The sequence below is a fragment of the Primulina eburnea genome, chromosome 17 (genome assembly GCF_022965805.1).
Source record: "Primulina eburnea isolate SZY01 chromosome 17, ASM2296580v1, whole genome shotgun sequence".
Classification (NCBI taxonomy): Eukaryota; Viridiplantae; Streptophyta; class Magnoliopsida; order Lamiales; family Gesneriaceae; genus Primulina; species Primulina eburnea.
The window spans coordinates 2,524,855-2,550,460 of record NC_133117.1 but is presented as its reverse complement, the minus strand read 5'-3'; the positions used below and the strand labels follow the sequence as shown (position 1 = coordinate 2,550,460).

The window sequence follows — 25,606 nt, the reverse complement described above, 5'->3', positions numbered from 1 at the left end:
TCCGTCCCTGGATCATGCTGGTCTGGTGGTCGAGAAGATTTCGAGTTGGTTTATTCTTTAGCTAAGTTGGATTAATGACAACAGTAATGGCCCTGCCCAGCCCGTCTCGCCACCTAAAAAGGTGATTCTGCGTCGGACTTACGATGAAAACTCGAGCGTCCAAGAGTTGTCGGAAAATTTATTGCAACAAAATCGGGTTCGCCGTTTACCTCGGCAAGAAAAAGTAGAATAATAAATGAAACGATACCTATACCAATTTTATTACAATAATTGAGTTTTGTTCTTAAAAATTATATATGATTTGATTTGTTATATATAAGCAGTAAAACTCGGACTCGCCATAATAAAGCATATGTTGTAGACTATGATGCAAGAGAACTCGAATTGATTTTGCAACATCAAATCCCATCGCGAAGAAGTAAAAGAGAGACAAAAAATCAGGCACTCGCCTCACCCTCTTCGTTTTCCTCTTTGCAAAGCACCAATTGCGTCTGCACTCTTTTGATCCCCCCCGCGGCTGGGTTGGGGGAGGAACTTGGCGAGGATTGGCCGGCGGCCGTCATTAGCGACAGGCATCCCTCGCTCCATGACCGCCTGATGGGATACGAAACGACGCTGTTACGGGACGAATGCTTGCAGCTCCCGCGCGACTCGTGTAGAGCGCAGCCGCAGTTCTTGTGATACGGCCGCCGTTTGATGCCCATGTCTCCGCGGGAGATACAGCCCTCGAACATGCCCCGGAGAAGCCCGTCTCCGCCGGCTGCCCCCGTCGCCATGCAACACTTCCTTCCTGCCTGCCTGCCTATCTATTGGGAAAAATGATTTTCTGTTGGGTATTCTGTTGCATTTGATGGTGGGAATCGATGGGCGTAGGTTAATGGAAGAAAAAGGGGGAGTGTTTGCGTGAGCGACATTTGTGGGCAGCATTGTTGCATGAACCAGCACGTGGTCTTTTGGCCAACCCCTTTGAGCAAATTTTAACATAGATATTTTGGAGCCCATAAGCCAAAGATAATAATAAGTAGAACATGTCTCTAGTGAAACGGTCTTATGAATCTTTATCTGTGAGACGGGTTAATTCTATCGATATTCACAATAAAAATTAATACTCTTAGCATAAAAAGTAATAATTTTTCATGGATGATCCAAATAAGATATATGTCTCACAAAATACGACATGTGAGACTGTCGCACACAAATTTTTGCCTACTAGTTAATCGACGCATGCGTTGTGTGCTTGTACAATATTTTTATATTTTTTATTTATATTTAAATGAGGATCAAAATTTAATTATAAGAAATAGTGATAGACTACAATGTAAGTTTGATATATATATAAAAATATAAATAGAAAAAAAAAAAAGCAAAATAGGAATTGAACCTACGACCTGATGTTTATGAAATAAAATCTCTGCTAAACTAAACGTGACTTACATTAATGCTTTAAAACTTTAATAATATATATAATTACTAAATTTAAACGTTACTTTAAAGATCTCAGATCAATAATATTGGGCTAGATTTCCACTCGTATGGCTTGTCCTTGTGTTCAGTCCTCCATTGTATAAAAAAAATTTTAAAAAAAATGTTTCTTTAAAAATATCACAGAACTCATAAGAAACCGTCTCAAAAATGAATTTCATGACACAAATTTTTGACCTAGCCTAGTCACCTAACCCATAAAAAATATTATTATAGACCGAGTCAACCTCTCTCACAAATATAAATACATTGAACCGTCTTACATGAGACCAACAAAAAATAGAGTTAAAATTACAATGAAGAAAATTTCGACCCGACCTCACTTATGAAAAATTCTTATTTTTATTGTATATATGAACCGAGTCGACCCATCTCACGAATATAAATTTTAAAATCGTCTCACATGAGATCTACCAAAAAACAAATAGACTCGCATTTACAACAAAAAATTTGCAGTATCTTGTATTGTATATTTTTTGTTTCGATTTCAAATTTACTCTCCAACGTAGTGATTCCAAATTCATACATTCCAAATATTTTTTTCTTAAAATCCTCCATAAATTTAAATATGTCCATCCACACATAACCTAAGGCTGTTTGGATTGAAGCCATTTATTTATTAATTCAGGTAAATATAATGATAATTGCAATTATCATATATATATATATATATATATATATATATATATATATATATATATATATATATATATGATAATGTCATTTCAAATCTCTCCAGATCAAATCAAAAAAATCCTTATGTCCAAACAAAACATAAGGTATTTGCATATTTTAGTATTTTTTTATTTTAAGTTTTCTAGTTTTTTTTTAAAAAAGCACAAGAAAATCTACATATAAAATATAAATACAGATGTGGTCTTTTTTATTTAGTCTTTATTTATAATTGAGGTAAAACCCATCTCACAAGTTATCAAGATTGAAAAGCTTCCGGTCATCCAATTTATTGAAAACGAAGTATCACCATCATTTAAGTCTCTCTAAAAGTCTTCATTCGTACATGAAAGAAATCAATGCATGGCAATAAATAAATAAAAAAAACAAATTTTTTTAAAAAACAAATAAAGAGAGAAATATGTCCAAACTCAAGTTTCCTGCGTAACAATTTAAGTAGCGCAAGAAACAGGGAGATATAGTTCAAACTCGAGTCGCTAAACGTATCATATATTCTCAATTTGAAAACTCGAAAAAGTTGCTCGAGCAGCTCGAGCAGAAATCTCGACTCAAGATCCAACGAAGGCCTTACTCTATAGATAGAGATGAGAGGGAAACGAACAGCCACTAAAAGCCACATTATACAAATCCATAAAACAAACATCGCACAAAAGGTCTCATTTTGCCTTATATGGAATAAAATCCTGCCATCAATGCAAATTTTAGTAAGCTAGCTAGCAAATACACCGAAAACAAGAAAATACGAACAAAATTTGTAAAGCATTTGCATCTGATTCGATCCATGGTATATGACCCAAGATGAGTTTAGTCCAGATGAGTTTAGTCCAGCTTCACGGAAGAAAACAAGTAATGCACAAACCAGAATGATGAAAGAAGGCCAACCGTGCCAGTAGCGAGCATAATGGCTAGGACCATGAAGAGTGAATAACCCAAGTAAAGGGTTGCAGAGACAGGACCATTCAAGCTCTTAAGATCAAATATCAGGTAGTTGATAGAGTACAAGAAAATGTATAACGCGACAGAACCGGAAGCAAAGAAAGATTTCCACCACCATTTCCAATCTTCCACACAAAGATGCATGTAAGTGAGAACAAGGGATACTTCAGCACAGACTACCACCAAAAGCATAAGAACTATGAGGAGAAATCCAAAAACATAGTACACGCGACCCATCCAGATGCTTGACATGATGAAGAAAAGCTCGATGAAAAGTGTTCCAAAAGGAAGGGTACCAGCACCAAGAACCAAAAGCCAAGATGGGTACTTCTGAGGAGGGATTTCGCGGGGAATTTGGTTAGTTCGAACAGGATATTCAAAATGAGGCGCCTTTGCACCATAGTAACCACCAACGAGGGTAAGCGGAACCGAGATACAGAACCACAGCAAAATAAGTACGACAAACAATGAAAATGGAATTGCTCCTGTGCTGTGACTACCCCATAATAGGAAATTCAAAGTGGTAAGAATGAGGAAGGATATACCGGGGAAGAAACAAGCAACCTTCCACGAGACTGAAACCCATCCCGTTTTATTTCCATTAAAGATAGTTGTCCACATCCGAACTGCAACATATCCAGCAGCGATTCCAAGAATCATGTAGAAAAACAGCATACCAGTTATCAGTGTACCACGGGATGCTGGGGACATAAATCCAAGGGCAGCAAACAAGATCGTCACAACAGCCATTCCAATAATCTGAACTCCATCTCCAACCATCACGCACAAAAGGGACGGATTAGTAGGCACACGAAAAACATCACCCACAATGAGTTTCCATCCAGACAACTCCTCATTCATCTGCGCTTGAGCTTCCTTGTCGAGCTCCTCGTACCGAGTAAGATCTCGCCTAACAGTCCTCAAAAATATTACAAGAACAATTCCGGCCAAGAAAGTGACTACCATGAGGGAGTTCAGAATCGAGAACCAATGAACTTTCGCTCCCTCCATTTTCAAATATGCATCCCATCTTGAAGGCCACTTGATGTCCCTCTCAACAAATGACACCTCATACGTAAAAATCAGTGGCTCGTTCTCTTTAATAGCCATGGCAGGTGCACTCCCATCACATTTAATTGATGCTGGGTACTTGTCATACACGTCCAACTTCTTCACAAAGTCAGTATTGTGCCTGAAACTACAAGGATCCACCTCAAAACCAACAACCATGTACCCGGGTGCTTCGGAACCTGAGTTTCCACCGGTAGGTATCATCTCAGCCGCATCCCCAGTACCCATAACATGAGCCACATTGGGCTCCTCGTATTTATGTACAAGGATTGTAAATTTCAAGTGATTAAACAAAAAGTAGCCATCCGGCGTCTTAGCACCAACTAGGTAACCAGTCCACCTCAACGTAATTCCATCCTTTTGAACATACCGAATAGCAGGTAAGTTATCAAGAATCACATTGACCTGATACATCTCATCAATCCTCTTTTTCAGAAGTTTTGTTTCCTCAGACGACAAAGGCTTAGTTTGGCACAGGAAAATCTCGGTCTGATTCGTGTACATCTTAAACTTATATGGAGAATTCTCAATCCTATCTCCCATAAGCAGCTCGCCAAGATTCTCCGCACTGTCCTTGATATCTTTTGGCCGACAAAATGGTAAACTGTAGTAGCTAAAGGGCATCTCAGTCTCTATTGAAGTCAAAGAATTGACCTTCATATTCAGCGCATCCCCCACTGCATATTTGTGAGGATAACTACCAGGGAGGTAAAACCCGTGCCCTAGGTGAACGAACGCCATGAAAACAAGCAAGACCCAGATCTTGAAATTGGTAATACGTTCCATCTTTTACGTCTTATTGTCAGATCTGGATAGCCCAGATCGGGAAATCAAGAAAAATGCAAAGAAAACCAGTTCCCGCGCAGGATAACAGTATTATCGAGATCTGGAATGCAAACCACAAGACTTCAAGGAGTCGGTTTCTATAAATTTATTCGAAATAACGCACACCTTAAAACAAGAAAACCAAATGAAGACGCAATTGAAACGATTCTCAACGAAGGTGAATATAAAAGTAAGCGTCAAGATTCAAGAGATCTTACCAAATCACGGAGTAAATTGAGGATCAAAAGGCACCGCGAAACTGGAAAACTAGCAGCCTCAGAGAAACTGCAAGGGGCTGAAACTCCGAGTGAGAACGGACAAAAGAAAGCAAGATGAAGGTAATAATGATTCATAAATAGTCGAAAATCGAGAAAAGTCTACTCGAGACCACATGCTCCAGTAATCGAATATTTCAAAAAAACATTAAATTGTTGAAAAATGTTAAATTAGATTGATATATCTTTTAAATACATAATCTAAAAATGTCAAATAGGATGCCATATAAATATTTTTGTATGTATATTATGTAAGTGTAAGTCTCTTTATTCGTGAGTCGGATCAATAATGCTCATTTTTATAATAAAAAATAATACTTTTGTCATAAAAAATACTATTTTTTCATTATTAACTCAAACAGAATATATGTCTAATAGCCCGCATGGGCTTAGCTCAGTTGGTCAGCAGCATTAAATCTTGGAGCAATGACCAGGGATCGAGTCTCGCAAGCGGCAGTGTGGGAGTTAAATTCCCTCCAATGAGGGGGAGCTCTTTGTGCGCGGCGTAGCATAAGGTCTAGCTGCTGCTGGTTGACTGAGTCACCATGATTTACCTCCTCTCACATTCCTGTCGGGCCGGGGATGAGAGGCGCCTAAGGTGAGCGATTTCACCTTTTGGAGCAAGAATATATGTCTAATAAAACTCACATGTGAGACCATCCCACGGTGAATTTTTGTATAATTATACAAGAACTTTCTAAAGTATGAATTATTGTATCTTTTAGTTGTCACCAAAGTTTGCACAAAACACACCATTTGCCCACACACACAACTTAATTTGGTACATTTATGGTGTATAAAAATTATTTTTAAGAAAAAATACCTTACTTCAATTAAGTACATTTTGAGTTTGTCAGATTCAAACTTTCACATTTTTATTGTCAATTGTGTCATATATATTTAGAATATTTTATTATTTTCTTTATATTATTTAACGTTTGGCTCAATTTCTATGATAATTTTATTATTTATACATATTGATTTATCAACTTATATTATATATATACACATTTTGAACAAAGAGAGGTGGAATTGATCGACTTTGAATATTTGAACCCATGACCTCTTCCATATATTTTCCCCTCTCATTTATTTAATTTTATTGAATATTTTATGTTTTTTAACCAATGTTTTATGTTCTATTGATTTGGAGGTGGGGGCTTTAAGTAGGGCCGTTAATATAGGTTGAGTCCGTCGAATTGGCATGTCCAACCACGCCAAATAATAACCATATATATATATATATATATATATATATATATATATATATATATCTGTGTGTGTGTGTAGTGAAAGTTGTTAACTTTTTGAGTTAATTACTTTGACTTACATATAGAAGTGTGAAATCAAAAATTAATGATTTATTAAGATTTTTTTAGGGTATAGAAGTGTGAAATCAAAAATTAATGATTTATTAAGATTTTTTTAGAAATTTTTGTTTATGAAATTACCAAATTCAATTAATTATATAGATTTTGTTTCTTGAATGTTCATGTTGTTCTGCCTGTAAACACATGGATGGAATCAAAATATGAAGTTAAAATGAAAAGAATTCATGAAACTATTAATTAATTGTACATATATTTTATGATATGATCCATTTTTAAGTCCTAGGCTCTTGCATCACCGGTAGCTTTGTCTCTCTTTGAAATATGGCAAAAACGTGTGTGAGATGCTCTCGCGGTTCATATTTTTATGAGACGTATCTCTTATTTAGGTCATCCATATTCCCATCCAACACACAATAAAGCCCTCACAAATAGTAGCAATGCTCCTAAAACACTACTATACATATGATTAAATGTAATTATATATATAGAAAAATATATGCACACAGGGACGGAGCCATCGCAAAGGACCCGTGGTCGATTTTTTCAAATTTTTGAAAATCAATTTTCCACTTATTCAACTTTGACAGCAGCCTATTTTTGATATCTTTCACAAAATTTAGGCAGTTGTAATATCCCCACAATATCAACAAACGTGTTAACTCTCACAACTTCTAAATATAGAATCCACTTGTAAATAATTTACAAACCAAATGTTTGATCACCATCAAACTTAATCATCGAATTCAACTTCTTGAATTCTACTATCCCAATGAGAACACAAAAATCAATATTTATGTGACCTCAATAGTCTAGGGATACAATTAATCGTGGGTTTACAACTCATGTGATCCAAGACAACATTTATCTATTATACGAGCTAACCTTGTTAGCCTATACATCAACCCCTTGATAAGGAAAATATCAGAACTCAATTATGATTTCACTAATTGAATCACGGTAAAATTATCTAGTAGCATCGCTTCATGATTATCTATGTATCACTGATAGTATCTGCAAAAATTACTAGGTTAAGGTTAGTTCACATTACGATACCTTCAACACAAATATCTCGATCGAATATGTAATCATTGGTATATTGAAAATTACATATGAATTCGATAATGATGTGATGTATTTTTGAGTAATCATAGTGACATCATGTGTGCAACTAGGGAACACTTTTTCCTAAAGCACAACTCATACATTGGCAACAGATTTTTTATACTATTAACTCATCAAATCACATAGTACATCTACATATATAGGTGATCAATGAATCTCCGACTACAAAGCATCAGCTCCTACATGTATTGTAATGCCCGACACTTAATTACTGTAATCAGACGTTGATTAATTGACATGATTGAGGTTATACGAACTTGAATGAAGAAGCCGGTCATTGTTACATTATAAGCCAAGATGTTTAACCGAACATCTCAAAATGTTGGGCCGAACATCTCAGACAGCCGGCGCACATGCACGAAGAAACACGCGCATATGCGCGAGGGGTCCAGAAGAACTCGCGTATATGCGCGAGATGAAGCGCGCATATGCGCGAGATGAAGCGCGCATATGCGCGAGTTGTTAAAATTGTCATTGCCGAGACCAGTAGGTCTCGCGCATATGCGCGGGTTGTGTCGCGCATATGCGCGAGTGGGTTTTTGGCAAATTTTAGAGAAGCCACGTACAAGTTATATATATATATATATATATATGCTTCATCTTTCCTTCCTTAGCCTTCAGCAAGAACGAGGTGAGCTTTAGAAATCCTCCGAAGCCTCATCGTACCTTAGACTTGTGATTTTGTTCAATCCGATTATCAGAACTCGAATCCGACTACAGTACTGTGTTCCTATCACCACAGACTACAATTGGACACTGGGTATGGACAGATTGGAATACAAGACTTCGTCTTCATTAGACCGAGAAGAGAAAGGTATAAATCGATGTTAACTGGGAGATCGACTTGAGTTAGATTTTACTCAAGTTTCCCTAAACCACATACTTGTATGGTATTGTTTTTATACCTTTGTGTTTTAATGATTATGTTTATTTTATTGAATTAGAAGTAGAAAGCAGAGAGCTATTGAGTGAAAGTCACTGACAGAGGGGTTAGATTTTGACAGTATAGTCACTGACCCATTGCACATTGTCAGAATAGGCTTAGTCTTGGTAGATACGCCAAGGCACTGGACGTTTGGTGTATCGATATGCTTAAGATACAAACATTGTTTTTATTGTAGATTATTCGATACAGACTAGACCAAAGTCCATAAATAAGAACGTACCGCCACCGCGACTGGTAGTAGTAGGTGGGAGACTTGTTACGTTCTTATTCACCGGGATCCCTAGCTTAGATGAGAGATAAGTCGAGTCTTATATGTCGAGTCAAGAACTTGATTTACAGATTATTATTGATTATGTTTCGTAGATTAATGTTTTAGTTACAGTTTGGTAATGATACATGTTGTTCGATTATGCTACATGTGATAAGATTTAATTCATGCTTTTATATCAGTTATATGATTGCATGTATACATTATTTATACTGGGATTTATTATCACCGGAGTATGCGGCTGTTGTCTTGTTTGTATGTGTGCATGACAACAGGTGGGGCAGGATCAAGGTAAAGAGGATGATGAGAGATCGAGATTAGAGTGGTGATTCCGGACTTGGATGTCAACTTGGTTTAATACTTGAAATTTGGTAGTTGAACCTTAGAATAGTTTGAATAATTGTGGTACATTATTGTACTTTTATACTGAGATGTATATTAGTTAAATTTCATTACGTTCCGCACTTATATTTTAAAAAGAAAAAATTTTAGACCATGTTTATCTTAATTGATAATTAAATCCCAAGGATGATTAAGAAGATGATTAGCGTTCAGGTCCCCACATGTATCAAAACTACACTCAATCTCTTCATTTGATGGCCCCCACGAAGCCGATAAACGAGTCAAATTGCAACACTAGTACATAGAGTCTCTATGTTGTCTCGGGTTAAAGGACTAACGATGTAAAACCATAACCGGAGACTAATCTATTCGACAAATGATAGCCACTCAAAAATCCGAGTGAGGGTTGTACAATGACCCATCATATGAGCTCTCATCTATATGATTTGGATATCTCAATACTCACACCAATGAAACGTGGCGTATAATATGACATATCATAGTCTCGAGCTCGAACAATCTTTATCATTATTTTAGGTTGTTGAATTGACTAGGAACGAGTTTTGAATATATGATAACTAGAGTGTGTTTCATTATCAATGTGACATATATGACCTCGTTGTACTATAGTATATTCAAGATCTTTATTTATACAGGTTGCAGGAGTATATATATAAAGTAAATGTTGTAATTTGTTAAAATGTAAAATATTATAAATAAATATTATTTATTTCATAACAATCGATAAAAGTCTAAACCAAACCCCTACTCTAACAGAAACGCCACTGTTCTATTAAGGATCAAGAAATACTTTTTTCCAGCTCAATTTTTGGGTCTAGTTTGTCCTCGATTCGTGATGTTACAGCCATAATTTTAAAAAACATGTGATAAATGATTTTTAGATATATTAATTATTCAAAAAAATTGTAATTTTGATAATGAATGTGGTTTTTTTTTTTTTTTTTGTGATTTTAGTGTCATATAGTCAAATTTTAGTTGTAGTCTTATATCTTTCAATTTTTGGAATTTAAGCATTTTAATTAGAAGTATAGATATCACATTGCACATAGTTGATTAAAATCGCAATGAAATCAATATATTGAACTAAAATTACAAATTAACCGGGCTACGATACCTTTCACCTATTTTTATATATTTCTGTCTTACTTAAATATATTTAATCCAACTTCTACAAATTTAATCCCACATATATATTATCTCCTTCATTTGTTACTATTTTTTACCCCAAGTTGTACTAATACACACACACACACACACACACACACACAAATATATATATATATATATATATAGATATATATATATATATATATATTACTAATATATATACACACACACACACACACACATATATATATATAGATATATATATATATATTACTAATATATATACACACACACACACACACACACACACACACATATATATATATATATATTACTAATATATACACACACACACATATATATATGTGTGTCTGTATATATTAGTACAACTTGGGTGTGTGTGTATATATATAACAATCATTGGGGGCTAGAAAGGTTATACTAATCGTTCTGATTTAAATCTTATAGTTTAAAATATTTTAAAAAATATAATAATTACACACGCACTACACATTTTCCAAATTACTTAGTTTATTTAATCATTTATATTTATTTAGATGAATAAAAATATATTTTTTCAAATATATATATTTGTTTTTGTTTTACCCAAAAAGATGGCTCCGTAGCTCCCCCAAGTGATTGGTTTCGGGGGAGTTGGGTAATTTTTTCTTCAACATTTTTATTTATATTTCGATAAAAGTTCATGGAAATGAAACAAATTAATTACAAGTCAAATGGTGATAAAAAGACAGATTTTCTCAATCTTTTAATATTTCTTTCATGTTGACTATTAGCTGTGGATCAATTAAACATGATGTATAAATAAATAGAGATGCATATCTTCTTTATAGGCAAAGAACAGCTAGAGATTCCAAACGAAGGTAAGCTGGAGCAATGCCATACCAATGCAATGTGGCGTATAATATCACATATAATACTATCGAGTTCGAACGATTTTTATTTTAATTTTAGGTTGTTGAATCGACTAAAAACGAGTTTAAAATATATGAAAACTAGAGTGTGTTTCATGATTGACTTGAGATATATGAGCTCATTGTATCATATTATATTCAAAATATTTATCTAGGCAGGTTGCATGAGTATGCAACTAAAGTAAATATCATAATTTGTTAAAATGTAAAATATTATTAAAATAAATTGTAACGTCCCGAAAATCGGAAAGTCTACGTGAACCACGTGCAATCAAATTATTAACTCTCTTTGGTATTTTATTAAATTATTTTAAAGCATAAAATACATGTTTATTTTATTAATTCGTGTTTAATTATTTTTATGTATTTTATGCATTACTATTGCATGGTAAAATTTAATCATGAAATTTCAAAGATTCATGCATTATAGATTTTTAAGTTTCATTTCGCGCTCGAACGGGGAACGAAGACCAGAGAATTTTCAAGAAAATTATTTTTATTACATGATTAATTTTTATTAATTAATATAAGATGTTTCAGAGGTATTTTTCATGAATTGAGATTTATTGGGTATTTTTACCCGCATGATTTTAATTTTTAACGGTACGTAAATTTTATCGAATTGAAAGACTTTTTGAGAGTTCGACTAATATTTTCAAAAACTTTCAAACACGAAATATTTTTCGGGGGCTTCTTTGAATTTAATGAGCCAGCTTTTAAGCTCTTTGGACTTAAAACTCTTTTAATCTTTTAATTAAACCATTTAAGGACCATTAGGTAAAAAAATTAATAACTAATTAAACCTACCCTACACAATTACCCTCCCCACCAACCGACACCCCTTTCATTAGAGATTATCCTCCAGCTGCAATTGTCTATCAGTTTCATCATTCCTATTTGAAGGCCACGGTTTTGCTTGTTTTGCAATAAAAAAGTTCCTCAGGCGCTCCTCTCTTCATTCTTCTCACGCTAATACATCTAAGGCACGCATTGTATCATTATTTCTGCATCATTCACGTCATATATGTGTTGTCATGTGTGTTATGTTTATGCATTTTTCGGTATTGGCATGGCAAAACTTTTATGCTCTTGGTTTGGCACGAAAACTTATTCAAAACCGTCGCTATTACAAGTAAACCGTCGTAATTTTAGCGACGGATTTAATAAAACCGTCGCTAAACAATCCGTTTTTTTTTTTGCCCTGGGCTATGGGCTAAAATTTTTAATAAATTCAAAAATTTTAGGGACGGATATAGTAAATCCGTCGCTAATGCTTCCATATTTTTTAGCAGGCTCAAAAATCTAGCCTGGGCTGGAGCCCACCCTAGCCTTTGGGGTGGCTCCGTCCCTGGCTGTATTTGATGTCAAGGAGTTGCCTTGTGAGTTAGATCAGTTGCTGGACGCTGCAAGGGAAGGGCCGAGAGTAAGGTTTTGTGGGGGTGGTTCGACTCTTGTTGGCTTCAGCTAGCTGGTAGAGGTTTCGATTGATTTGCTTGGACTAGTGGCACAGGGGTCTAAACCAAGCCATGGACCAGGCCCTTGCGGGTCTGAGACACAGTTTAGGAGGAGTCCTAGGATGGTCTAGGATAAGCTGAGTAGGGGTTGGTCCAGTTGGTTTTGGGTTAGAGACGCAAATAGTGAAGATGGGACACTTAGGTCGAGTGGGGTTGTGGGAGAATATGTCCAGCAGCATTTATGGATTGGCCGAAAGGTTCAGGGGCTTAGTCTTGATGAATTTAGGACTTTTAAGTGTTCTTAAGATGTGGTAAAAAGTTGGAAAAGTTTTGGTTAAGTTTCGGTTCGATTCGGGTTAAAACCAGGACCCGAGTCTAAGTTTGGAAACAATTCGGTTACGTTGTAAAATTGACTCGATTTTATGTATAGGGATGATTTTAAAAAAAATTGGGAGATTTTAAGGAGTTTGGTAAGTTTCGGATCAAAATAATGAGTTTTGAATTTATCCGGGATTTAGTCGCCTCACGAAAGGTTAATTAAAAGATTAATTGAAACGCCTAGATTTATGCTTAATAAAATTATGGTAAATTATATTTAAGCTTAAATAATTATTAGAAGTCTAAGTTTTTAAATTGGGAATTTTATGCTAAGGTTTGGTTTAATTCGGGATTAAAACGCATTAATATGTTATAGTTAAATATTAATTAAAAAGCCATCGATTTAAGCTAAATAAAAATATGGGAAAATTCGTGTAGGCTTAAATAATTATCTGGGAGATGTTAGAGTCAATGAAATTAAGAAAATGTCAAAAAGGTGAAATTTTACGTCTAGGGACAAAACGATAATTTTTGGGTGTCTAGGGGCAAAATGGTTATTTTACACCCGGGGTGAGATTTTGGACCTGGCAGCGCTCTGAGCACATTTTATCATGTTTTAAATGTTTATGCATCATGTTTACGATTTTTACGTAATTATGATAAATACGGTGCATGCTTGGTTTAAAGGGGAAAAAAATTGTGTATATGCATGCTTTTATTAAGGATGGATATGATGACACGTTTTGAAGGATTTTTTAGTGATTTAGTTGTGACTAACACGATGACATGATGATATGATTGGAGATATCGTGAGGGAAAAGACCCCAAATGGAGCCCTTTTACGGGAGAAGGTCCCAGAGGGAGCCCGACGATCGTATTTCCATTGACATGACATGATGATATGATAGGCCAAGGCCTAGTTGACGGGTGAGAGTGTCGCTGGTGTCCTGCCGCCCAGTACTGTGGTTACACATAGATGGATCCATCGACTGACATGATGATACGAAAGTCACAGCTAATGAACTGAATTCATTAAAAAAAAGAAAATGTTTACTTATACGATGATATGAGATGACATGCTTTAAGACGACATGATTTTACACAAGACATTGATGTTCATGCTTTTAAAGTTCATGAAAGATATGTTTACGTATATGATGATATGAGATGCCATGCTTTGACACGACATGATTTTACACGAGACATTGATGTTCATGTTTTTAAAGTTCATGAAAGATATGTTTATGTATATGATAATATGAGATGACATGCTTTGATATGATATGAGTTTACACAACACGTTTACATTATGCTTTTAAGTTCATGAAAGATATGCTGAGTATGATATTTTTCACTGATGTTTGCTAGGTATGTACTTGTTGTTAACGGTGTAGGTGTGTTGAGTCTTTAGACTCACTAGACGTGTGTGATGCAGATGAGCTTAATGATGAGGAGACTGGAGGTGCCGAACTCTGCGTAGGCAGACCTGGTAAGGTGACACGACCCGAAGACCACATGTTTTCCGCATTACGATTTATGAGATTGAGAGGAGATGAATATTTTCATACGTTGATGATTTTAAGAATTTTATACGTTTATGTTTACGTATGATTTTAGACGAGTTGGGTTATTTTAAACTGCGCTATGTTTACTGACAAATATTTAAGATCATTTTTAAATGTTATATTTTTCTATTACGATTTTTACTCCTTTACGTTTACGTTTGATGTTGGTCATTTTAAATTGTGATATTTTTATTGTAAAATAAAGACGATTATTTTAAATGATATTTCGAAAATACGAACTTTTATTTAAGAAAAAAAATATGCCCAGTAGAATTTTAAAAATGAGCGAGACGTTTCGATTATTTGTTACATAAAAGTCAATAAAATTTAAATCACAAATTAATTTGTTGGACATCAACTCCAACAAAAACACGATTATTCTATTAAGAATCAAGAAATACTTTTTTCCAGCTCAATTTTTGGGTACTTGCTTGTCCTCTATTCGTGATGTTACACCATATACATTTGCATTCCTGGAAAATTAATTGACAAGGATTTTCTTTAGTCAAACCGGTACAGCCATAATTTTAAAAAACATGTGATAATGATTTGTCGATGGATTAATTATTCAAAAAATTGTAATTTGGGTCATGAAGGTTTTTTTTTTTGGATTTCAGTGTTACTTTTATTTGCGAATTCTTTTGTTTAATCTTAGAAATAGGAAAAACAATCAAATTTCAATTTAATCTTATATCTTTTGGTTTTTGCTAATTCTAATACGGTCTCACAAATCAATTTTCTGATACATATTTATTATTTGGGTCACTCTCACGAGAGACCTACTAGCCAAATAAACTTTACTGAACAAGTTGTATATGACAAACTCAGTTGAATGAATCGAACTGTTGGGGCTAGTAGAGTTATGTTTATCATTCAAATCTGAATCTTATAGTTTAAAATATTTTTACAAATAAAACAATTACGTACGCACTACATATTATCCAAATTACTTAGTTGATTTAATCAATTTGTAATTTATTTAGATGCATAGAATAAAAATATATATTTTAAAATATATTCAAAAATATATTTTAAATTTTTGGTTTTACCCAAAAATAAGTAATAGCTCCGAAGCCCCCCAAGCGATTGGTTTCGGGGAAGATGGGCAATTTTTTCTGCAACGTTTTTACATATATTTCAAGAAAAGTTAATGGGCAATGAAACAAATTGGTTACAAAGTCAAATGGTGATGAAAAGACAGATTTTCTCAATCTTTTAATATTTCTTTCAGGTTGACCATGAGCTGTGGATGTATAAATAAATAGACATGCATATCTTCTTTCTAGGCGAAGAACAGCTAAAGATTCGAAACGAAGATCCGCTGCAGCAATGCCAGGCGGTTCGATTGGGGCGGCCGGAGTACCCAAGGAGAGGGCCGAGGAATACAAAGGAAGGGTCACTGGTTATGTGATCATTGCTTGTGTTGTTGCCGCCGTTGGCGGATCACTCTTCGGCTATGATATTGGGATTTCAGGTACTGTTGCGGTTGGCTGTGTGTTGTTGCAAATATTTTTTTCCTCAAATTTATGCCCAAAAGTCGGAAACTTTGTGGGTTTTATTTATATATGTTTTTAAAGTTGATAGAAATGTAAGTGGCGAGAATACGGATTTAAAGGAATTTTATGTGTGGGTTTTTTAATTTGGGTCTGGAAAATGAATAAAATGAATTCGGGTGCCTAAGAATTTATGATAAATATGAATTATAGCGAGATGGATGGAGTTTGAAAAAAATATCAGAATTAGTGATTCTTTCTGTGTTTTTAATCAGGAGGAGTCACATCCATGGATGGATTTCTTGAGAAATTCTTCCCGGCTGTGTACAGAAACAAGAGGCATGCTCATGAGAACAATTACTGCAAGTACAATAACCAAAAGCTTGCAGCATTTACTTCATCACTTTATCTTGCGGGTTTGGTGTCTTCTTTGGTTGCTTCCCCGATCACTAGGAGATTTGGCCGTCGAGGGAGTATAATATGTGGTGGTATATGTTTCATGATAGGAGCTGCACTTGATGCTTCTGCAGTAAATATTGTCATGCTCATTTTAGGCCGAATCATGCTCGGGTTTGGTATTGGGTTTGGCAACCAGGTAAATTTGATGTGTTTTGGCATGTTATAGACAGTACCCTACTTTGCTCATTTGCAATTAAAGAACCAAAATCTTGTTAATCAAACTGCGTGAAAAGAGTTTTCATAAAGCATTTCATATCTAATATTCAAACAAGTTAAAAACATAGATTCGAACTTTGCGTTTTCAAATATAAGTTGCACATTGAAGTAGTCTTTTATTTGGTGTTAAGGGAACTGTTGCTGTCTGTCCAAACCTACCATAGTATAAGAATGGTGGATCTTGCTTATATCACTGGAAAACAAGATTTAGCGTAACTTCAACTCCCTTAACCGTTTCTCCTTGCTGTTTGAAGGCAGTGCCGCTATATTTGTCAGAGATGGCACCAACCCATCTGCGAGGAGGCCTTAATATGATGTTCCAGTTGGCCACAACACTAGGAATTTTCACGGCCAATATGATAAATTATGGAACAGAAAAGATTCGTCCTTGGGGATGGAGGCTGTCCTTGGGGCTTGCTGCAGTACCGGCTATCTTGATGACAATTGGAGGAATCCTACTACCCGAAACGCCCAACAGTCTAATCGAGAGAGGTTACCAAGAAAAAGGGAAAAAAGTTCTTGAAAAGATCAGAGGCACAAGTGATGTGCATGCGGAGCTGGAAGACATAATTGATGCGAGTGAACTTGCAAATTCCATTGAGCATCCATTTAGAAATATACTCGAGAAGAGAAACCGACCACAGTTAGTGATGGCGATTTTTATGCCAACTTTTCAGATACTCACGGGCATAAACTCCATTCTTTTCTATGCACCAGTCCTGTTTCAGAGTATAGGATTTGGCGGAAATGCATCACTTTACTCTTCAGCTTTGACGGGAGCTGTTCTTGCTTCATCAACCTTTATCTCTATTGCAACGGTTGACAAATGGGGCCGTAGAGTTTTGCTGATAAGCGGAGGAATACAAATGGTTGTGTGTCAGGTATGAGAAAAACTGATACTTGTTGACAATGCCATCGATCTATAAATCGATTACAAAAGACAAGATTTTCCATGGACTGCTAATCTCTGTAAAGACATTTCAGCATTTGAGATGGCATTGAACATCTTTTAGTCTTGATCCACCATACTTGCAGGACGGAATGTCGGAATCAAAAATATTTAATTTGGAGTGGAAACCAAATGTTGACTTATAGTTTTACGGGAGGGTTTGGGTTGTATTTCTAATATTTCCGCTTGAAATTTTAGTACATTTTCAGTCAGGAGGCGACTATCAGCTGCCCCTGCTATATCTAAAGCTGAACAATATAAATCGCACACTTCAATACATTCATAGATAGCCTTGGCGTCCTGAGATTTTACCTAAACGATAGCTGATAATGTCTTATATTGCCAAATCAGGTGATAGTTGCAGTAATACTCGGACTCAAATTCGGCAGCGACAAGGAACTTTCCAAGAGCTACTCAATACTAGTGGTGGTAGTAATCTGCCTGTTTGTGACAGCATTCGGATGGTCGTGGGGCCCCCTCGGCTGGACCGTGCCGAGTGAAATATTCCCATTAGAGATACGATCAGCTGGACAAAGCATAACAGTAGCAGTAAACCTTTTCTTTACATTCATAATTGGTCAGTCCTTCCTCTCCCTGTTGTGTGCCTTCAAGTTCGGGATATTCCTCTTCTTCGCTGGCTGGATTACAATTATGACCATCTTTGTGTACTTTTTCTTGCCTGAGACTAAGGGTGTTCCCATAGAAGAGATGATTTTCTTGTGGAAAAAGCATTGGTTTTGGAAAAGGATTGTGTTATAGGTGAGCAATACTAATGCATTTAGAGGGAAGTGTACTGAAATTACATGTTGAAATATGAACCATTTAAAGTGAAATAAAGCACCTCAGTATGTGAATTTTTATGGTATAGTGTGATATAGGAAGTGTTTTTCGTGCAAAATCCCTTAAAAGAACATATAAGTAACTAATAAATCAGAAAATACTAATGTTCTAATTCATTTCTCTGAAAAATACATTTTTGTTAATGTAATACAAGTAGTCTATTTCTATGGTTAAATATATATGAAAGGGGTCAGGTAACTATATTTCAACGGCTTTTTAGACATGAAAATTTGAAGTCTCTTTTTTTGGTAATTTTTGCTAATACTGGATGATCAACCAAAATGACAACATACTTCATATCTCTCAAATATATAAGTTTGTTCGTTTTTTTATACAAATTAAGAAAATAATTTAAAAAACAGAGTTTACAAACAAATTTTCTATTTTGTTCTTATTTATTCATATTTAAAATAGTTGTACATTTTCCAATATTTAGTTAACAAAGATATTAGTGAAAAAACAAGAAAGTTTTTTAGGGATCGAAATATATATTTGAAATAATCGAAAAAACAAATTATATGACTATATATAACTGAAAAGGAGGGAGCAGGTCTGTACAAGCACACCAGTGAAATAACAATTTTTGAGGATCAATCAAATGTACATACAAACATAAGGATGATTCTTAAATCTTTATTATGATTATATTCCTAAAGGATCATCAATCCCATAATAGGGAGACAAATAAGTATAAAATCCTTATTCTTAACGAAACTTAATCACTTCCAACACCAAAGCAGAGGAGTGGGCATATATAAGAACAGAAACCTCTTTTCTTCTTCGGCTGTTTAGACATTGCATCCCTCTCAGCAACAAAATCAGCCATATATTGTACAACAGCCTGAAAATTTTACCGATATAAAAAGGTCAGTGATTGTTAAATCAGCCGACAGGTCGAATCACCACGGTGATATATAAGTGACATACCTGCGCGCCCATCTTCGTTATATGCATCGGTGGCACTTCCAATGGAGTTTGATCAGCTCGAAATTTTGTCAAGTTTGACAGAAATCTAAAGGAATCAGGCAAGATTTTGATTTGATTGTCACTTATGTCGAGCTCTTCTAGCATCTCAAGCTTTCCAAGTGATTCTGGCAATGATCTTAGGTCAGCAAAATTTTTCCCCACATTCAGTTTCTCCAACTTTGAACCAAAACAAAGTTTTTCGGGTATGCTTTCAAGTTCATTGAAGCTAGCGTCAAGTTCTCTCAAGTGCGAAAGATTCCCAATGGTTGATGGTAATCTTTTGACCCTGTTGTAGTGAAAAGTCAGGATCTCTAACTGTTCAAGCTCTCCGATTCCCTCAGGAAGAGCTTTGAGATTATTGAAATCCAATCTCAGTTCTACAAGTGAAGCGCATAACCCAATCGTGTAAGGAAGTTCTTCAAGAGCATTTGTCTCCACATTCAAGATCTTTAAAGAAATTAGATTCCCAACTAGATTTGGCAAATTCGAGAAGCGGTTTGAACTTAAATCTAGATTAATTAGATTGGTCAAGCTCCCAAAAGACTCGGGAAGTGATTTTAACATATTTGCAGATAGATTCACATAGGTCAAATTGCACATTTCACCAAAAGAAGAGGGAAGGTTTATAAGTTGGTTGCCACGGGCATCAAGTATCATCAAGGCGCTAAGATCAGCTATGGATGTCGGAAGAGCCATGATATGGTTTTCAGATAGATATAGCTCTGTGAGTGTCGATAACTTCCCAAGAGACAGAGGAAGCCATTCGACCTTGTCTACCAATTTGCCCCGAAGGTCTAAAATATTTGCTTTCTTTCTAGCAGAATTCTCGATTACTGCAGCCAAGTCCAGCAGATCCAATTTTTCCGCTTCTGCCTCTTCTTTAGCTGGAAAAGTAGATGAAACTCATTCAAGCCACCAGAAATCGTTCTATGAGCATACCTTGTGAGAAACTAATGCAGTCAACTATGCTACACATTTGAATGAAACAAATACTTGAACAACAAAATTTTCCTTGTTTCCCTCGACAAGTTGTACTCGACCCATGAATTATAAACAGCTTCATCAAGATTTAACATAGAAGAAGTTTACGTGACATCAGATTTCGGAAAAAGGATGTTGCTATGATAAATCTTAGTGAACTACAGACTATCTATCTGCTTCAGCAATTCAGCCAGTAATACAAAAATACTCGAAACAAACTCATCATTAACAAAATCCAAAACCAAGATTTGAACCCTTCACATATTCATAACGTTCAACCCAGAATCTCCATGTTTTACTTTTATGGGGTAAGAACTTTACCTATACAATTGCACACGAAATTTGACCTGCTTCTCACAGCTAACATATAAACAGTTCTCAAATCTTTCCTTTACCGTTGTTATTAAAACTGCAAATCATACACTAGAGTTACTAAAACATAAATAAGGAGACGAGAATTATCCAATCAAACCTGAAGATGGGACAATTGCATCTGTTTTAGAAAATCTTGGCAAAGAACCTTTAAATTCATTCACTCCCTTGGAGTCAACTTCATCGCAAGTTTTCGCAGTCCTCACAACACTTTCCTCGAATTCATCATCAACAGAACCCGAATCATACTCTTTCTCCACATGGTCATCCCCAGAAACCATCGCAGAAACCTTCTGGATGAGCTCATCAAACACTTGAAAAATTTTGTCTTGCTCGATCAAGTGCGCCGCCTCCTTCTTCTGCTCAAGGCATCGAAACAGTACCATTGATTTCCGAACTTCTTGCAGCACGGAGAAGATTTCAGGGGGCACGTCCTCTGGAGGCGCTTGCTTTGAAATGTCCTCCAATTGAAGAGCTTTCTCTGTTTCCACTGTCTGAACTACAGACATGGCGGCCTCAACCACTTCGATGGAGGGTCTCGGCGGAAGGGTTTTGTAGATTCTAGTGATTTCATCAACAGTTTCTGCACATGCGTGTGGCAGGTGAGTCGTCGCCGGGGCGGAGGCCATGGCGTAGAGGAGCTGCGTGGGCGAGATCAATGGGTGACGTTGGTTATATGTGAAGCTAATCATTTATATTTTCTTAGAATATACAAGCATATTATCATCAAATCATTATATTTATAAATATTATTATATGAAAATTTTATTTTTGAAGAAACAATTATTTTATTTTTCTATATTTAATCATATTTAATACGTACATAAATAGAGATTATTGGATTAATAAAATTTCGATATTCCCATTTTAGAGCAATATTATTCTAATGCACGTGGAAAATATTACTCATTGAAAATATTACTTATATTAATGATGTAATAATCAATGATATCAAACCTACGGAAGAAGGTATGACTTGTAAGAAACATGCTAATTTTCTATATAGCTATATTAATATCATCTGAATACAGAGATAAGAACCCTTGAACCAGATTTTAAAAAGAATTTATAAAATTTCATTTTCTATAACGTTAAAATTGAGTTTTTTGGTCATGTGTTTTTCAATTTTTGATAATTTTAATCATTTTTCATCACGAGTGTTGATATAATACTGCACACTTGAGCTTCATGCTAACGTCATATCAAAGTCACATCGACGTTAGGCCAGCGCCATGCTGTCACATCAGAAAAATGAACGAGATTACAAATATACTTTGAGTGGGTCTTATGTGAGACCTCTCACGGATCTTAATCTGTGAGACGGATCAACCATACTCATATTCATGATAAAAAGTAATACTCTTAGTATAAAAAATAGTATTTTTTCATGGATGACCCAAATAAGATATCCGTCTCACAAATATGATCCGTGAGACCGTTTCACACAAGTTTTTACCATATATTTTATATATAAATATATATATATATATATATATATATATATATATATATATATATATATATATATATATATATAAATAGTGTGTTAAATGTTAAATTTGACCCAATTAATTAGATTACATGTTCTACTTATAACATATAATTATGAGTTTAGCGTGTAGTTTTTCAAATATTTAATCATTATCATGCAGTCTTCAAGCTTTAAACCTCTATAAATCTTTGTATAATTTTTTTTTCATATATTATTACTTTTCTGCATTAATTTATTCACTCATTTGATCGAGTGTTCTCTAATAACAAAATAACGATTTTCTATGTTTTCACAATTGTATAAGCCGAGCTTCTTAAATTCAACTAACAAATTCAAACTATCTACATCTAATAATGGCGTGGTCGTGAAGGTTAAGTATATGGTGTAAACAACTCTTTTAGGTTCGTATTCAAAATTATCAAACTTGAACCAGAATTAATTATGTTCGTATTTTTTTTTAGCAAAAATCGAGATAAAATTATTTTTTTCGATAATTTATGAGTCACTCACAAATTTTAATATTTTATTAATATATATAATAAATTTGGAGTAATTATAACCTTTATTGTGAACAATAATTTAATAGGTTGAATAATGCATTTTTATCGCTTGGACTTCTTTGCTGACTACTTGTGAGATTGTCTGGGCAAAATACAATTAATTAAATTTTTTAGTAGATTAAGTATTTTTTATTCTGTCATCATTACAAAACATTTAAGAAAATATTCAGCAACTTACATAAAAATAACAAAATGAAAAAATAGAAGAAATAATGAGTTTAGATTTATCTAAAAAAATATATAAATTTATAGAAATATATAAATTATAGTGTATGGTCAGTTGAAATGTTTAGATGAGAGGTTGGATGAATGCTTGATATAAATTTATTTTCTTGATTGATTTAATTGAGTTGATAACTAAATTATATATTCTCGAGTAGCGATGTCAGTTGACTAACAAATAAGTCAGACTGACAAATTAGAACAAATCACAAACAAAGTTTGCCAAATAAATTGAAAAATAAACTTAAAGTGGAAAATACACATGTATGTTTCTAGATGTTCGGAAACTCAAACTCCTACGTCACACTATATTCTTTTTGGAAGGCTCACACTAGAAGATTTTAGATAATACAAGTAATTTGCAAGATATCAATTCATTTTAGACTTAAACAATGTCAAACTGAAATTTATAATATATATCAATTGATAATAGACACTATGCAAACTGTTATTCAAATATAATGAATTACAATACTATCTTAGCACTTAATGATATTTAAATTATCAAAAATAATTTTTTTTAAAGATGTGCTCGACCGACCGAGTTTTATTAAGATATATGAAGGCTTTGAATATTGAATCTTGGCGGTGGTAAGAACCCCTTTTTGTTAGGCTGAATTTTTTTTCCCTATAGATAGTTTTTGAAATAAAATTTATGTTCCAAAAGAAAGTGTTTGTTGACTTGCTTTTAATCCATGTTAACATTTTTGTGACAATCGTACACCGTGAGATCGGTTTTGTATCATACAACTTTAATTAATCAACAGTTTAATACTCTAGTGTAAACTACTTCTGGTAAACTGAAATTCTTGAAACTGATAATCTGCGAAGAACTAATTTAATCTGAGACCGTATCAGTTTAGTTCGATTAGATCAGTTCATCTTAATTTAATTTTACCTTAATTATTTATTATCACTAATACATAAAAATTCTTGATGCAACATATAGTGATTTAAACAATATATTTTGGTGATAAATTTTTAGCGTAACGAAAAATCTTATTTTACCATAAAAATAATATATTGACAACAAAAACTTAAAAATATAAACGTGGGAGTCATATTTATATTTTTACGCTGTTTATCTTATATTTTTTTCAAAAATAGATTTGTCCAGGTGCCATAATTTACCTATTTATTATTTTTAGAAAGTGAAAAATAAAATATTATGATATACTATCTTCAATCAGACAATATACTGTGTTTTTCGACAGAAAAAGACTATAATTCAGTTGTTATTTATTGTCGCAAAGACTTTTTTTTATTATCATGCATCCAATTATATCCATAAATGATAATAAGCCCATAAGTCAATATTAGACTTAAAATCCATTAAATGATGGTTCGGGGAAAAAAATTAATAAAAACAATAATAAAAATCCATTGAATCCATCACTGCCGACAATTTATATATGCAATCATACTATACGAGTATTCTTGGCACGCGCAAGTTTACACTTAACAAAAAAGAAGACTAAAAAGTAAGGCAAAAACTTGTGTGAGACGGTCTCGCGGGTCATATTTGTGAGACGGATCTCTTATTTGGGTCATCCATGAAAATGTATTACTTTTAATGCTAAGAGTATTACTTTTTATTGTGAATATGGGTAGGGTTGACCCGTCTCACAGATTAAGATCTGTGAGACGGTCTCATATGAGACCCACTCAAAAAGTTTTAAAATAAAAAAATATATAGATTATTTTTAGAATGAGTCTCATGTGAGACCATCTCACGGATACTAATCTGTGAGACGGTTCAATCCCTCCCATATTCACAATAAAAAGTAATATTCTTAGCATAAAAAATTATATTTTTTCATGGATGATTCAAATAAAACACCCGTCTCACAAATTCGACTCGTGAGACCGTCTCACAAAAGTTTTTGCCTTATTTTTATATGATTTATGTATATTCTGATAACATCCTACTGATAAATTTATGATATCGGATTTTTCTTGAATAATGAATGTTGAATCAAATAAGGATAATTTTGGCATCTAAAATCGATCGACCATGATGTCTATAGTGAATGAATGTCCAAGATCAATTATATATATATATATATATATATATATATGTATATATATATATATATATATATATATATATATATATGTATGTATGTATCAAAAATGGATAAAAAGATATCTAATTAAATTATTGAAGTACAAGAGTAGGTCTCTTGTGAGACGGTCACACGAGTCTTTATCTGTGAGACAGATAAAACTTACCGATATTCACAATAAAAAGTAATATTTTTAGCATAAAAAGTAATACTCTTTCATGACCTAAATAAGATATCTGTTTCACAAAATACGTCTCGTGAGACCGTATCACACAAGTTTTTGTCAAAGTTACAATTAAAAA

General features: G+C 34.1%; 3 protein-coding genes across 3 annotated transcripts; 1 reads left to right on the top strand and 2 right to left on the bottom strand.

The window, feature by feature from the left end:
• Window positions 1-2,767: 2,767 nt before the first annotated feature.
• On the bottom strand, window positions 2,768-5,372 carry LOC140817712 (transmembrane 9 superfamily member 11-like). The gene is made up of 2 exons (XM_073177444.1): window positions 5,226-5,372; window positions 2,768-5,068 (listed from the first exon to the last, which is right to left on the bottom strand). The coding sequence occupies exon 2, from the start codon at window positions 4,966-4,968 to the stop codon at window positions 2,995-2,997; it is 1,974 nt and encodes a 657-aa protein (XP_073033545.1). The 5' UTR covers window positions 4,969-5,068; window positions 5,226-5,372; the 3' UTR covers window positions 2,768-2,994.
• Window positions 5,373-15,857: 10,485 nt separating this feature from the next.
• Window positions 15,858-18,665, top strand: LOC140817754 (sugar carrier protein A-like). Its single transcript, XM_073177525.1, has 5 exons — window positions 15,858-15,874; window positions 15,975-16,162; window positions 16,457-16,776; window positions 17,111-17,737; window positions 18,157-18,665. The coding sequence occupies exons 2-5, from the start codon at window positions 16,018-16,020 to the stop codon at window positions 18,562-18,564; spliced, it is 1,500 nt and encodes a 499-aa protein (XP_073033626.1). The 5' UTR covers window positions 15,858-15,874; window positions 15,975-16,017; the 3' UTR covers window positions 18,565-18,665.
• A 533-nt stretch (window positions 18,666-19,198) lies between these two features.
• On the bottom strand, window positions 19,199-21,653 carry LOC140817753 (uncharacterized). Its single transcript, XM_073177524.1, has 3 exons — window positions 21,065-21,653; window positions 19,573-20,495; window positions 19,199-19,486 (listed from the first exon to the last, which is right to left on the bottom strand). The coding sequence occupies exons 1-3, from the start codon at window positions 21,591-21,593 to the stop codon at window positions 19,361-19,363; spliced, it is 1,578 nt and encodes a 525-aa protein (XP_073033625.1). The 5' UTR covers window positions 21,594-21,653; the 3' UTR covers window positions 19,199-19,360.
• Between the last annotated feature and the right edge of the window lie 3,953 nt (window positions 21,654-25,606).

Bases quoted from the DNA above. Each gene is read 5' to 3' on its own strand.
- LOC140817754 (XM_073177525.1), top strand. From the start codon at position 16,018: ATGCCAGGCGGTTCGATTGGGGCGGCCGGAGTACCCAAGGAGAGGGCC. The intron at 16,163-16,456 runs GTACTGTTGCGG...GTTTTTAATCAG, and splicing joins CTATGATATTGGGATTTCAG to GAGGAGTCACATCCATGGAT. The intron at 17,738-18,156 runs GTATGAGAAAAA...TTGCCAAATCAG, and splicing joins TACAAATGGTTGTGTGTCAG to GTGATAGTTGCAGTAATACT.
- LOC140817753 (XM_073177524.1), bottom strand. From the start codon at position 21,593: ATGGCCTCCGCCCCGGCGACGACTCACCTGCCACACGCATGTGCAGAA. The intron at 20,496-21,064 runs GTTTGATTGGAT...CTACTTTTCCAG, and splicing joins TGCAATTGTCCCATCTTCAG to CTAAAGAAGAGGCAGAAGCG. The intron at 19,487-19,572 runs GTATGTCACTTA...TAAAATTTTCAG, and splicing joins TAACGAAGATGGGCGCGCAG to GCTGTTGTACAATATATGGC.
- LOC140817712 (XM_073177444.1), bottom strand. From the start codon at position 4,968: ATGGAACGTATTACCAATTTCAAGATCTGGGTCTTGCTTGTTTTCATG.